The 16,230-nt window shown below is 39.0% G+C and overlaps 1 protein-coding gene across 1 annotated transcript in view; it reads right to left on the bottom strand.

Moving 5' to 3' along the window:
* Nucleotides 1-5,233: 5,233 nt before the first annotated feature.
* LOC122349094 (nuclear factor 1) overlaps nt 5,234-16,230 on the bottom strand; it is a 28,237-nt gene continuing 17,240 nt past the window's right edge. Inside the window, 8 exon segments of the mRNA XM_043245009.1 lie at nt 5,234-5,295; nt 5,620-5,761; nt 7,314-7,384; nt 7,387-7,435; nt 7,438-7,549; nt 7,551-7,765; nt 7,768-7,803; nt 7,805-7,846. Of these exon segments, the coding sequence (XP_043100944.1) occupies nt 5,234-5,295; nt 5,620-5,761; nt 7,314-7,384; nt 7,387-7,435; nt 7,438-7,549; nt 7,551-7,765; nt 7,768-7,803; nt 7,805-7,846 (729 nt within the window).

Genomic DNA, 16,230 nt, shown 5'->3' with positions numbered 1-16,230 from the left:
GAAAACATCAATATGTAATGTGATGTTGATAGGATAAAAAAGGCTAATGAACAACAGTTCATTTATTCTTTTTAGGAAAAAACTAACAAAACATTGATGATTATCTGTTCTTCTAGACTAATGACCTTCTCTGGAACTAATCAGAAAGTACTTAACTAAACATTTAAAGCCTCTTTCAACAATGTGTCATCACAGGACACAGAACATCTTGTTAAGCCATTTGATGTGTTTTTAATAGATAAAAAGTAGCATAATCCCTTTGTCAAAAGTATGCAAAAGAGAGAAAACAGAAGTCTGAACACCGCTGAGACTAACAGGTGCCAAAGCCTCAACACACGCATACGCACACACACACAACCAAATATATGCCAAACAGTGTACATATGCAAATACACACTGATTCTTCTACGTGAACTCATAATTAAGCACATGAGCGTCAACACACCCATACGCAGCAAACAAAAACGCTTCTGTATGTTTATGCATATGTATAAGGCCCGTGAATGATCTAATGCAAACAATAACACAGACACACATAAACACTCTTTGATATTTGCCTATTAACATACTAATCATGCGCTATCCCACCATCACTTCATCCGTGGCATACAGGGGCCTCTGTCTCGGCACACAAAAAAACACACACACACACACACTTTATTTCTTCGTGCATTCCTCTCTTCCTGTTTATCCTGTTATCTCTGTAAACAAACTGACAGACTCCCTCTCTGCCCGCACAGAGCCGGGGTTTGCCTTTCATTGTTTTAAGAGCGGGAAGATGCTCCCGCCTGATGAATGGGGCTTTCTGGAGCTGAGGAGCCATGAAGCTTTTTACACACTCTCATATTTACAGGCCTATTTTCACACTTTATTATGAAACACACACACACAGCCTTTCTTTCCCTGTTATCCCATCCCCTGTTCCCGCCGCTTTCAAGCTCCCGGTTTGATCCCTGTTCTTCATGCGTTTTTCCGCCAATGCAGACGGGCGCCCTAGATCTGTGTGTCCAAAACCAGCCCAGGCCTATTCTTTACACACAAACGCATGCCAGAATTAAGATCATGTTTCTGTTGTGCTTGTCAACCAGCTTTCCTTACTAGAGCTCAAAAAAACACACAACACCTTCTTCGCATGCGGTAAGTAACACCAGAAAGAATTTATTTATGACGGCTCTGCTTTCAATTGAAGATGACATTATAGCCCAGCCCTTCAGGCATCCATGGAAGAAGAAAAGTGTGGAGCCAGGCCCAGTGGAGACCAACAGAAACTGACCTTTAGGAAACGCTCAGAGGTTATTCTAAAAACCTGGTGGCTGGCTCTGGTTTTTAAATAAGTAATGCGTGGTGTCCAGCAAAAATAAAACTAACAAACATAGTACAACAGCGACTATTATTAACAGTATTTTTACTCAAAAGATGTAATTTTTTCCACAGTAAAACATTGGCAGTCCTCTAACAAACAGTACTTCAAATGTTCACTTATTACAGGATTTTATGGCTTAAGGGGCAGGTTTTATTTTACATCTCCCAACATAAAGGATCAAATACTTTTATATTTTTAATATTGCTAACTCGTTTGGGGTTTGTGACACTTACTGATGAAATTATTTAATTGTGATGATTATATAAAGCGCGTTTCACAAAGGGAACAGAGATAGTTTTTAGAAATGTTATATATGATTTAATAAAACTAGAAAAAAGCTGTAAATCACCTGAAAGTTTTTCACCATGACTTTGCAAACAACAAAATTACAAATTCAAATTTTTAATAAACACTTCAAAACACTAGTTATAGCTATGCATTTGACTGAACAGAAAAGTAGGTCATGTTGAATTGAATGACTCACCAATGCTAGCAACGTCACTTTCTTGTTTCATATCTAACCTTTAATAGTCAACAATATAAATACTGCTCATATCAAATACAGCAGTATAATTATGCGCGGTGTGTTAAAACACAATTTATTTGAATGTCTATTATTAAAGAAACTTCATATTTTATAAACTTTATTTACTAAAAAGAAGCTTTAAAGGGATAGTTCAGGATCAGAATCCAGATTCCTCTTAATGGAGATTTTATGAAAAAATGCCTTGCTTATTAAAAAGAAACTGTCTTCGGCGTCCTACAAAGTCGATTGACAAGAAAAAAGGAAGTAAACAAGCACCTCCACCTCACAAGACACGGCCCACGCAAATATGCAAAACAAAAATGGAATTCAGAGAGAAAAATAATTGACTAATTCATGAGGCTGAAAATAGGAGGACATATCAAGACGACACGGGGCGACGCTGGGGTTGAGTTTCGAGAGAGCAGCAGAGAATGGGTGAAAAGAGAGGGAGAGGGAGAGAAGACAGTTGATCAGAGGGTGAGAGGTTGGCAGCGATGAGCTTCTCTGGCACTCTCTCTACATAGAGCTCACTGCACATGGTGCCAAAAATGGCAGACGAGGCTGCCCCCTGCTCTCGCTCTTTCTCCCGCCCCTCTCTCTGCCCTCAAGCGATCTTCTCTTTCATCATCCCTTTCTCCTCTTTCTAAAGAGGTTTTATCTAATGAGCTCCATGAGAATTCAATCTAACTGCACTAATGCAGAACCTCTCTACTTCTATAGATTGGAGTTATGGCTCAACTTTCCGCGGCTGTTGCGCTTGTATTTCGCGTGCGTGTGTGTGTAATGAGTAGGCCTGTGCTGTTATTGAGCTCTGCATTGTGTTCCTCTGACTCACAACCAGAGTCGTTGTGAGTGGGCACATTACTGTCTTGGCTGCTCTCTCTTACTCTCTATGCAGCACACAAACACTTTTTTTGTTGTTTGCATTTTGATAATAACAGGAAATGTAATTTTCAATTTTTTTTAACTTATTTCAAAACATTTAAATATTTTTCAGAGCTAAAGTATATATTGTACTTAATATATGTGTCTGTGTGTGTGTGTGTGTGTGTGTGTGTTTCAATACTTTTAAGACAATAAATAGTAAAATATTATTAAACAATTATTAACATTATAAAATTGTTTATATGCATTATTCAATGTGTTAGCGCTTGTGTTAAAACATTTTAAATGATTCTGTCACAAAGTAATTATACATTTAAGTATGACTAATATAAAATTAACTGTATGTACTTACTATATGGTTAGGTTTGGCTTATGGTAACTTGCAAATTATGCATTTATTTAATGTTATTATAATAGTAAGTACATGTAACATAGACACCTTTAAAATAAAGTGTTAATAAACATTGCATGGCAAATGCACGAAAGGACTGCATAAATATATACATTTGCAAATAAATATTAGACTTGATTTAGAAATTTTAATCTGATTGTTTGGTTCCATTTATTTCTGTCAATCTATATTATAGAGCTCTTATATTTCCAATGTTATGGTATGCGAAAGGACTGCTATTACAGAAAGCTGATAAATAATATATAATATGCAAAGCTATGTCAGATAAATTATAAATATTCAATATAATGTTCATACAGATTTTATGTTTGACACTTAATACAAAAAAATAAAATAAAAACAGTAAAGAAAGAACAGCCACTGAGAAGAGAAAACTCTATGTGGAGTTAAAAGTTAGGTGCTCATTCAGTAGAGCTGATACTGGTTTGTTTGTGTTAACATGTTTCACTTTTTTACAATCCTTCCTTTGTGCTCTTAAAAGCCCGCAAATGTCTGTGGTAAGTAGGGAGCTGGAGAAAGTAAAACCAGAGAGTTACACGCAGTTCTACGGTTATACTTCACATCTTTCTTGGAATGAAGCAAATATAAGGGCTTAAAGATCACAAAAATAGCAAAGAAATGCCAGAAGCTTAATAGCGCTAAGCGGTGGCATATTTAAGCAATAAATCCAAAGCTCAGGTGAGTCAGAGCGGAGCGCGCTATTAAATATAGGACAAATGTAGGATTACAGAAAATTAATCGAGGAGATTCTCCACAAAGAAAAAAACAAACAAAAGGAAATCTGACCTATGACCCAAGGAGGTGAATTTTTCTTCCATTTACACAGTCTATCAGACTTTCGGAAAGAGCCATGACGACAGGAAAAGTGACAAAGAAGGAGAGAGGAGACACTTGGAAGCAGAAAGAGTGATGAAAGAAAGAGAGAAGCGTTATGTACACTGGCTCGAAGTGAATGACGACTGCTGAAATAATCTGTTTAACAGCTATTCCAAACATTTCATTTCCAAACAAAACACTCCCACAATGCCGCATCCAGACAGAGAGAAATTACTACTTCGCGCTCATTTAAGAAACGGGTCATGCCTTAAAGTCCAAGAAAATGACTTTTTTTATAACAATAAATTAAGCACAATTAGAAAATAGTAATAACTACTAAATCAAGCATTTTTTTATAGAAAACAAAATGTTCATTTATTACTGATCATTTGCTGTGTAATAGGTTATTTAAAAAAATACATTTTGTATCATCATGTATGCTGAATTATTTAGCAGAAAAATAAATGTATTAGTCGGATGCATGTTTTATTAAGATTTTACTTTTTAACAGGCATTTTTATTTCTAAAGAGCAGTAGAAACACGCAAAATGGCAGAAAGCACATTTTTCACAATTCTTCAATGGTTAAATATTAAATTTCCTGTGTGGGGCGTTAAAGTAGGGAAAAGTTAAAATTATGTTCTCCATCATAATGATATATTAGCAGCTACAACAATAAAGTCCTGGATATAAAATTGATATTCTCTTTCCGAAAGCCACTTCCTCCATTAGAACGCTTTCCCATAATCACCATTCTTAATGAAACACCTTTAACACACATTTACCTCCAATACACCTGGATTACTACTTAAGAGTCTTGCATAAATAAACAATTCATTTCACACCCATTCAAAGGCAGAAACACTAGTCTAAATTTAACCTAAGTATGGAACATTTTCCAGTCAATCCCAAAACCCTAGTCAAGTGCAGGGTAGTGGTTAAAAATTCTGCACTCAGTTCAAACTCACGGGCATCCATTTCCCCTAGGGCATTTAAAATGGAAAGCATTTAATAAGAAAAAGCAAACTCTCCAGCTACCCATCACTGCAGTATAACGAAAAAATTAGTTTAGGATTATTGTTTTTTTTTTTTTTTTTTTTTTTTTAAGCGAACGGTTACATCTCTGTGTTTTAAAATACCAAGATGAAGAGCTGAGAAAATGAGTGCCCAAAAATGTACACACTCACAGTCACACACATGCACGCATCTTCCCGCACCAACAGGCAATGCAACTAGTGCCAACTAGAGCACATTGCAAAGGACTCCAGCTGTCCTTTCTCTTGTTCTCTTCTCTCTTATGGACACAAAAGAGGAATATTCGACGGAGAGTGTGACAACGAAGGCCACATTCAATAGTGACAAACAAAGAGTTTGTGCTACAAATAAACAATTGCAAGGACAAAAAACACAAAGCAAACTAATAAATTAAACAGCTGAGCTGTAGCATTCAATACAAAGAATGCAGAGATATTTTTTGGCACACACAAAATACCAGATTTGAACTTTCGAGCTATTTCAAATTAGAATAATTGTGGTGTTAGTTAGGATGTGCACAACTGAAATCAAGAATAAAATATCTGCTATAAAAAAAAAAAATAAATAAAAAAATACTGAATGCCCTCAACCACAGCAGCACATGGGGACTGTGTGCGTTTGGGGTTGAGAAAGGCCCCTGAGCTCTGGCACAGGATGCCACGGGCCCCAGGATTGTGAGTGGCTGCCTCTGCAGGGTGCTGGTCTCTCGCGAGGCTATTTGGAGCCTGATAAAGCAGCAGTGCACACTGGAATTAGCCTGATAAGATAAGACCGCCAGCACAGCAGCAAACATTCTGAACAGGCAGCGCGATGGCCAACCTGCTGGGCACAGAGTGAACTAGCAAGCGTGCGCTGACCGAGAGACTGAAAGACGGGCAGGAAACTGTTCAGCTTCTTTCAAATTCAGCCGCTTATATTTTGTTAACGCTCTTTTATTGTTTTTAATTGAAAATATGCCCATTTTTTTCCAATCCGTAAATTGTGGTTTATTTGCAGTACCACAAAATGCAAATTAGTCACAAAAGCAAAAAGAAAGGAGGCAAGAAAGCAATTTCAGATTTGTAATCACAGGATTATGGATCTTGTTGGCCTGTGTGTGTTTGGCCAGTCAGATCTTGTGTGTCAGAGAGAGTGTTAGCCGTGTCAGAAACACTGTTTGGCAGTAAGCGTATGAGACCGTGCTGGTAACTTATCCACGAATACACACACGCACACACTCACACACACTCTCGCCCAAAAGGATACGACTCTAAAAACACACTGCCAATGAGAAAACAAGATGGCACGAAGACTGAAAAGGCCAGCCGTCTTGTGTTTTCTTGTGAATACGAGCAACACAATATTTATATTAAACACCATCACAAAACAAAAAGAAAGCATCTTATTATAAACATTAAAACATCACAAAAATATGAAAATACCTTATGAAATACTATGCAGATGGCAGAAATGTAGAGTTACTCACATTTAAGCAGGGTTTCAGGATTTTTTAATTCATATTTTTAAATTTCTGTGAAGGATTTACATTTATTAATATGTAGAATTAATAGATTTTAACAACCTTTCAGTGTACAAAATGTCTCCATAAGACATAAAATCATTCAGACTTGAATGCAGTTTTATAGGATTTCTCTGTAAAGAAGCACGACCAGATAAATTACAAATTAAATACATAAATGTGCATGTTTTTTAAAATTAATTAACTTTCAACTTTTTAATGCATAAAAATCACAACTTTAAAACGGTCATTATATGGTACGAACGTTTCAAAAGCACAGAATCATCCTGAGAGCTGAATGCAGCTGGATAGGATTTCTTCCACACAGAGCTTGGCCAAAGAGATTATAAGTTAAATACTTAAATTTGCATGATTTTTAAAAAGCGTGACTTTTATGCCTGCAAATCACAACTTTAAGAAGTAGTTCTTAAAAAAACACGCAAAATCATCCTGAGATTTGAATGCAGTTTGATAGGATTTCTTCCATGCAGAGCACAACCAAATACATTGCGAACTAAATATACACATTTGCCTATGTTTTTAAATGAGTCTTTTCATGGCTACAAATCACAACTTTTTCCATGACAGTGGAAACTCCTGATGTAACTTTGTTCTGGCACGCAGAACAGAGACGCGCCAAAGCAAATAATAAGTGTTAATAAGTGTGCTGAATGTGATGGTGATTTTGTGGGTGCCACCTTACCCAGTTCTGACCCCTAAATAATCACATTCAAGTATCAGTAGCTGTATAGGACAGAGAAAGAGAGCGCACAACTCACTGACGCTGGCATGTGGGACGGCGAAGCCAGGTACAGGTCCAGCTCCTTGACGGACACTCCGATGTGGTGCGCTGCACGCACAGGCTGTGGTTGGAGCACTCGCGGGACTTGACCAATCTCTCTCTCCGTCTGTGCTCTCCAGCGGCTCCTTGAACAGGATCACCATCACCAGGTCCAGGCGCCAGACCTTGTCGGCTTGCCTCAGACAGTCGATGCGCGGATCTTGCCCTTCTGGTCGGGTTGGACAGCACGCAGCACGGGCGGCTTCTTCCCGTGATGGTGGAGCACGAAGTCTTCACGGAACTCGGCGGATGTCCATGCGCGCATTTGGCCAGCAGCCGCGACGCCCACTCTGCTTGATCTCGGGCTTCGCCCAGGAGTTTCGCTCTTTGATGGCGCGCCTCGTCCTTGGACATGCGCTTCTCGTGCTTTTTGAAGTACTTGCGCTTGCGCGGGCCTGCAGGTTGAACCAGGTGTAGGAGAACGCCCGCGACGTGCGGAGGAGAGCCTCCGATGAAGGGATGGAATTCATCCTGGAGGGATGGAGAGAGGTGGGAGAGACGGGGAAGCAGGGGAGAGAAGAGGAGGGAAGGGAGAAGACGTTAGAATCTCGGAGCATGATTCTGGCGGCGCACTGTGAAGGAAGGCACGGGAAAACAGGAGTGAGCGTTTGCCAGTATGACAAACACACACACACACACACACACACACACACACACACACAAACGTCTGTCATAAGCATCACATAACAGACAATGCTATGCTAGTTTACAATTTAGAACAAAAATTCTAACTAGAGTATATAATATAAAAACAGGACATGCTATTAAGAAAACAAAACAAAAACACAATACATTTTAAGTAACCTCACTTTTTTCTTCTTTCTGCTTTTTTTCACGACATTTTTGTGTTTCAAAGGATTCTTTCTCAAAACAGACAATGATGTTTTTGAGGACAGACGTAAAAGAGTCCACAACAGCTGCTCACTGTCACTTGTGCCAAACCACACATGTAACCCCTGCTACTGCACGTCCTGATCCAAACTACATCGCTATAACTGGCACAGACACACACGCAGCACGCCACAGACAAAACGCACAAGACATGCAGCAAAACAACTAAATAAAGCATCTGTAGTTACCATTCTGCACTTTCATCATAAAACACCTGCTGGCGATATGAGTGGAAAACGAGTGAAATATCTTCTTTCGACTCAGCTCGACACTACATGCCACGACTATATTTAGTGCACAATATCAGGGTTTTAAAGTCGTTGAAAAAGTAGAAGAAAAAAATGTTTAAAATTTGTAAAATGTCCAGTTGAAGAAGCAAGAAGAAAATTCAGAAAGTCTTGGAGGAGCCAAACAGTGACAGCTCTGGAAATACAAAAACGAGACACACAAAACAGGGGAAATGAGAGAAGAAAAAGTTGGGGATTCTGCCAGCCACCAAAAACCAAAAATTAAATATTACATATGAACACAAGAAAGCTGGACAATGAAATCGCTTTCTATAACCAAAAAGTATTGTACTCACTGTTAGAGAAAAACGTATACAAATAAATACACAAATACCGCAACAAAGAGAAAAATGTTTGGCAAAGCAGTAAGTGGTGTTTGTTCAGATATGCGTGCTCTGCATTCGACACACAGAGAGCGAGAGATAGACAGAGAATGGGAGATAGACAGAGAGAAAGAGAGAGAGACAGAGAGGGGGGAGAGAGGAGCGAATGGAGAGCAAAAAAAAAAAAAAATGAGAGAACTGAATCAATGTTGAAGAGCGCACGACCGCTGTGCAAACCCGATAGAAGCTTCTTTTTTCCCTTTTTCCTCTCCAACTCTATCTCTCTCTTCCTCTCCATGCTCTTTTCTATCCATTGCCTTCAGAGTGTGCCAGCGCGAAGCTGAGCTCACCTATTTGGCACTGGTGCCTGATCGCTCAGCCAATACGCACGCTTGAAGAGCTGAATGGGAGGGAGGCAGGGGACGGAGGAGGAGGGAGGTTGAAAGAGACGGAGCAGAGAGAGCGAGGGGGTGTAGGTTCGGTCAGTGGTTGGCTCCCTTACTTGCCAAATTAACAAGTTCCTATCTTGTGCAACTGCAAAGTCCAGAGCACATTAATTTTACATGCGCCAATCAGCTGTGCCGCCCGTATTCCATTCCCACCCCAATTTACCTCCATTTTCCCTCTTGTCTTCAAGAACTGAGCTCAGATGCACACACGCACTTTTGCCATTTTCACCAATGCACTTGCCATCACCTCCATCGAGCGAGCGCTAACAGCAGTGTCCCCATTTGCCCCATCCCCTCCCCTCCATTGAGCGGCGTGTGAACGCGCGGGCCAGAACTCCCAGCAGACGCTACAGACCAGCAGCTGCCTTTAGATTCAAGCGCACAACAAAGAGCAGAGAGAGACGTAGTCCACAGCAGAACAACATTCTCTCTCTCTCTGAACTTTATCTGAGAACATGACGGGCGTCAGACACAAATGTTTGGACACAATAAAAGCAAAACAGAATTTCACATTAAAATGCTTTTATAAGAGCATTTTAATAGTTGATTAAATACACACACTATTAACTAACATGTCTTGCCAATATGTTCAAGTCCAACCAATTTTTATTTAAAATTGTATTTAAAAAAATATATATATATATTCATTTTTTCATTAAGCATTAAGCATTGTTTAAAGAGTTTCAAAATCTATATATGTGACCCTGAACAAACAAAACCAGTCTTAGGTCGCTGGGGAATATTTGTAGCAATATCCAAAAAATACAAACATATAGTTAAAATTATATAGGCATATGTAAAATGTAAAAAGTTATTTTTGCCAAAATTCATTAGATGATACGTAAACTTCACGCTCCATGAAGATATTTCGTAAATTTCCTACTGTACATGTATTAAAACTAAAATTTTTATTAGTAATAAGCACTGCTAAGAACTTAATTTTTACATCTTTACAGGTGTTTTTTTTTCCAACCTCAGATTCCATATTTTCAAATTGTCTTTTTTTGGCCAAATCTTGTCCCATCCCAACAAATACATCAAAGGAAAGCTTTTATTCTGCTTTCAGATGATCGATAAATCTTAATCTCTAAAAATTTACACTCATGACTTATCACTTTGTGGTCCACGGTCACATATTTATAAAATAGTATACAAGTATTCTTTACCAATAATGATAATAGATTAATTTGCAATAAAAATCGTTCCGTTATAAAGGAACTCTACGACAGATTCAAGGCTATAAACATGCTTTCACAGGAAAACACTGACATATTGTGATTTATTAACTCTTTTGAATCCATTCTCACTGATGCATCCTAGTGCAAATCAATCTAGCAATTTCAACGTCCTCATATAAAGTAGCCAACTACCACGTTCAAATATTTAAATCAGCAGGATTTGCAAAGCCAATATTCAATACGCCACTGAAAACCAAATGTTAAAGTTTGCAACGGCACACGTACATCAACGAACACCAGATGTAATGACAACACGGCACTTCTCACGGTTTCGTCAACTGCCCAAACGCTCTTCTCACGCCAGCACACCTAAACGCTCAGTGTTTAAACCAATTTATAGGCGACATATTAGAGGAATTCAGTCAATCCCTGTTCGCAATGATCCGTTATGATCCATGCACAGAGCCAGGAAATCGCTAGCTTAGGCAAATTCGTATAAAGTGATTTAATCTGCTTTAATCCCTACAATGAGTTTACACAACATATGCCACTCTCTCAGGGCTAGGGCGACACCTTAGGCGCATGTACCAGCAGGCCTATCCGAGACCACCGGGTGAAGCAGCCTCCTTCTCGCTGCAGACTATTCTGCATTTGCCAGTAGCGCCTGCTATGTAAATGCAGCGCTTCTACCAAACAAAGCTTGAGCGCCAGGTCGGGCGTGTCATTTTTTTTTTTGTGAACGTCCATTCGCTTATGCAAACTCGCTTTGCATAATTCCAATTCAAATGAAAGGAAATTTCTACACAATTCGTATTGTGTGTAGTACAAAGCAAGGTGTCTTGGTATTTTGTTTTGCCTGCGCTTAGAGGCAAAGCTGCAATCGTTCGCGCGTGTTGTTACAGTTCAGATCTGATTTGGCTTGACAGACTACATGGATTTTGTGTCTGACACGTTTATTTCCATGAAATAATTTCCATGTCCGCAAACAAAGAGTTCGGAAAGTGTCTCGTTAAATGACCTGAGGGGAAAAGTGTCAGTAACAAGTTCATTGTTCGCTTGAATTATTGGTTGAATGATTGCAACAGATCTGACATAATTTTGGACGAAGCTAACTTTATGACAGCGTGAACTCTGCGTTGTTATCATGAGATTTAAATTAGCATGCAAGCCATAGACTGCATATAAAACGGCGTTTGCAAGCAAGCTCTCTGGATCAGTTCACTGCCGAATGCCCTTATTCAAACTCTTTATAACACAGCCTATCTTATCTTTTGTATGACACTTCCTCTCTAAACAGCGACCTTTGTTTTATGCGAGAAAGAAAGGAGAGCGCTAGAGGAAGATAAAAAAAGTTTGAGAGAGACAGACAGACCAAAAAAAAAAAAAGAAGCGAGATTTCACGAAAGGCTGTCTCAGTCTGCTGCGTACTGCTTGTGTGTTTTTGTTTCTGTACAGCAAGGCCTGCTCTTCCAGAGAAAAAGAGAAAAAGCCCGAGATCGTGAAGAGAAAAATCGGCAGCACGCGCTCTCACACATTATATCCGGAAGCCGTGCTTGAATGGCCTGTTTCTATATCGCATACAAACCTCACAAAACTTCAGATTTTTAGCACGTTTTATCAAATATCTACTCTGCTGTTTGTGTCTGGGGTCTCGTCAAGGTATGCCATCACCAGCGGGCGTTATTAATAATTTTTAAACGCTTTGTTTTGTGCGGTTGCCCTTTATTATAGCCAAAGCCAAGAGCGTAACTGACTAGCACAGGACTAGCATACCTTTTAATCAAACGTAACACCCACAGAGAAAACTAATTCAGTGGAAAATACTACAAAAATACGTTAGTTTGTAAAGAGAGACTTACAGAAAAATACCATACCTCTGGCCTTCAGTCTGTTCTTTTAAAATGAATGTGTTTTATTATTTTCCGTTGCTTTTTTCTTTCCTTTTTACAAATAATATATGATTTTCTTACGACCCAACATGACGGACCTGTAAACCTCTAACGGTTTTTTTTTTTTTTGAAATCGCGTTGCGCGAGCTCCTTCTCACCGGATCTCGTGAGCTGGCGCAGAGACAGGAAAAAGGCTAATGGATGGAGCGGAGCAGGCACTGAAGCGGACGAGAAATCTGACGTGAGCTAGGAATTTTTGCAAGAAATATTTTCCAAAAAATATAATGAAACGCACCTTCACAACAAGAGGGAAAAAAATAAGCACTTATTCAACCTACACAAAAGACCGAGTCTATTGGCATAGATAACTGAACACCAGAATTTGCAAATGTGCTCAATATATTTTTATTTTTTTAAATTTTTTTTTTAGTTTTAAAGTACAAAAAATGGAACAAACGAAATCGAATTTTATCATAGCTAAAAGAAATTAGGTTTACGATGTAGCTTGTTTCAGAAACTGGGAACCAGCCGACATAGCATGTGGGGACATAGATGAACAATCAAAATATAGTGGTAAAACGTTTTTAAAAACAGTATTAATGTGGCCCTTGTGGATCTTATTTATTTTAAATATATACACCTAATTTAATTACTTATTTCATAAACTTTCAGGTAGACTGCGTTGATAAAATGTTTTTGTTGTTGTCTCACACAGTCGTTTTTTTAAACTTCTAGATAAACTAGTTAAATGTTTAAATCATGTGTAAAATATTCAATACATCTGCTATTTTGCCAATCAGTTCAAAAGCAGGCCTAGCCTATTTAAATGTTTTTGTTTGTTTTAAAACAAAAAAATGATAACCAACAAAATCTCAAGTGATCTAAACTGTGAGAAGTCTTTAATTTTTAATTAAACAGCAGGCATAAATATAGGCTAAAAAATACTTTTCACTCAGGCTGTGCAAAAAGAAAGCGGCTAAAGCGTAGTCTAAGTTAAGTTTTTTTTTAGCCAAAGGGTCAAATTATAACAAATAAATATTTTACTTACAAATCAGAGACTGCTAAAACAAACCCGTTCTCTGAGAGGTGTTCTGGAGCGCTGTGGTGCTTTATGTGGAATTAATTCAGTTTTATAAACGTTTCCAAGATGTGAAAACCTGGGAGTGATTTATGTGATTTCGGTTCCAAGGGTAAATATTCTAACGCATACAGAAAAGCTGTTGAGACGCATTTCGCTTTAGAAAAAAAAAGAAAGAAAAGAAAAGAAAAGCACACACCTGAGGCACCTTTTGAGGTTTCTTCTGATTGTCACAGCGGACCCAACCCAGAGGAAGTCTGCAACGAAACGTTGGCAGCGGTACAAGTGCATTTTGTGTCGAGATTTTAGAAATAATGTGTAGCTATTTTACGCTTTGGTCATTTTCCAGCTATAGAGCGGAAGTTATCGACGTCGCGCGTTTTCAACTGGCGGCAAAACGCCGCGGAAATCGATTTGGAACGCGGGAGTAACCATAGCAACTATTTCCTCTTTGACCTTTCCGAGTCGAAATTGAATCAAAAACTATTCTAACTATATGTTTTACATATCGCAAATAAATGAATAGCTTAAAAAAGAAACTAAATGGCAGTGAGTTTGATATCATCACAGGCCTGTAAACATTTAGAAGCGAGTTGGATTCTCTAATCTAGTTCAGGCGTCAGTCTATCGCATGAGCCTGGCTGTAGGAATAATAACAATCCGATTTCTATTTAGAGGCGCCTATTAAATGCCGCTATGAAAGTAGAAGCGTTCATCATATGAATGAGGGTGTTTCCGTCCGCGGGAACATGTGTCAGAGAACCGGACTGGTCGGTGAGATCAGTCAGCAGACTGATGAAGTGTAAACTGGAAAAAATGCCGAGACGAGCACGGGTGACACCACAGCATCGAGCCGCTACGCTACGCAGCGACCAAATTCAACCGCTCCGACTGCCCAAACACACTCAATATTGATACTGAGAGAGAGAGAGAGCATTCATACAGAGCATGTTTTTATCATCAACCGCAAAGACCTTTATTTTATTTCATTTTTTGTTTGTTTGCTTGTTTTTGTGGGGGCTTGTGACAGCTCTGATGAAAACGACGAATTCTAAGTCGAATAACTACTTTTGAAATGAACCTAGGGCGCGGAACGAAGTAGTTTTCATCAAATATCTGTATCCTTCCACCCAGCAAAGTGTTGATTTTGGCCTGTCCTCTGTCACAAACCTTCACGACTGCATCCAACAGCTAAAAAAATGATGCATCGCTTGCCATCCTCTATTGAGTTTATGTTGAGTTCGTAAGGTAAAAGTGATGTAAAAAAAAATGAATTTATTTTTGCTATTAAAAAACGTTAAAATTAGGGGTATTTACAAGACCAACATTTTCGAAATAAAACATAAAAAATGTCAGGCCATATTGTTCCCTTAAAAACAGCATGCGAGCGATTATAACAACAAGGGCAAAAAGTAATGATAGATGTTGTAAGCAATTATTACTTAAAAGATTCAGAAAAAAGTGGCCTTGAGAGATCTTTCCGTGACAGCCTTGGGCTCTGTAAACTGTTTCATGAATGTGATAACACGCATTAAAGTTCATTAAAGCATTGTCCTCTCTCCGTTCGTGGTGACAGCCCAAGGCGCAGGAAAGAGCAATGTCTTCAAGCAAAACCGTCCTCCCTCCGTACTACTACTGCAACGTTGATTTAAAATCGAACGCATCAATGTAAATAAGATGCAACTGTAAGCTTAGTCCATGTATTAAAACGCACACGTATAAATACAACGACTAACGAAAACTTCCAGCACGGTCGGTTGCCAACGGCAGAAACTCGTATTTACATGGAAGAGCCTCATCATTTGTCGCTGTCTGGTTACACATCGACGTGAGGCCGACATCCTGGGATGGCCCGGTGCTCTGTCTGTCGGAGGTCAGGTTCCAGCGTATATACATCCAGTCACGCACCTGTAAATAACTGCATGTAATTATGGTTGATATTTCAGCGGCCCGTGCCAAGTGCCGGGTTTAAACTAGAGATGTTCCGAGCTCCCGATGCACACCCCTCCACCCTCTTTATTCTCAGTCTTTTCTTTTTACCTCCGCCACTCAAGCGAGGCGAGGTGCCAACCCTTCTCCTAAACTGGGCGTCGTGCCCTACCCTTTATGCAAATGAGGCACCCACCACCTCCTGTCTTTCTGCCACTCTATCTCTCTTTCCATCTTTCTCCCTGACTCTCTCTTCTCCTCTCGTGCCCCACACACACACACACACACACACACACGGTCACGTCACTTGTCTTTTCCCTGTGATAACTCTAATTCCCTACATTTCGCTTTTTTAATTACTCTATCAAACCAACTCGTAGCTTTCACATCTTTTACGCTTTGCTGTATGATATTAACCTTTTAGCTCACCAGCTTGTATCATTACGTCAATATGACACCAAAACGAAGACTTATAGGCAAATTTAATTTGCATTCGCGTTTAAGTGTTTACAGTAATCGTGCAAAGCTCAAATGGACAAACATGCGCTAAATAGCCACAAACCCTCAACTAGCAGTTCGAGTGTAAACAAATAACACACACACTTTTTCTCTGGCCGTAAAAGTAGGCATTCTCAAACCTATTTTTCACTTGAACCACTCAGATATATAATCTTTACTTGACTTCATTTTAAATGGATATATCGACAATTTAGTAACAAACACAGCTGCTTCCGGCTAAAATACAAGGCGTCTATAATTGCTTTCTCCAGTAAAAAAAAATCCTGAATCAGGAGCAAAATCGAGCAAAAAAAATTTTGATTTGACAGAAAA

This window comes from Puntigrus tetrazona, chromosome 1, assembly GCF_018831695.1.
Source record: "Puntigrus tetrazona isolate hp1 chromosome 1, ASM1883169v1, whole genome shotgun sequence".
Lineage (NCBI taxonomy): Eukaryota > Metazoa > Chordata > Actinopteri > Cypriniformes > Cyprinidae > Puntigrus > Puntigrus tetrazona.
The sequence above is the reverse complement of the archived record's forward strand: the minus strand, read 5'-3'. Positions and strand labels throughout refer to the sequence as shown.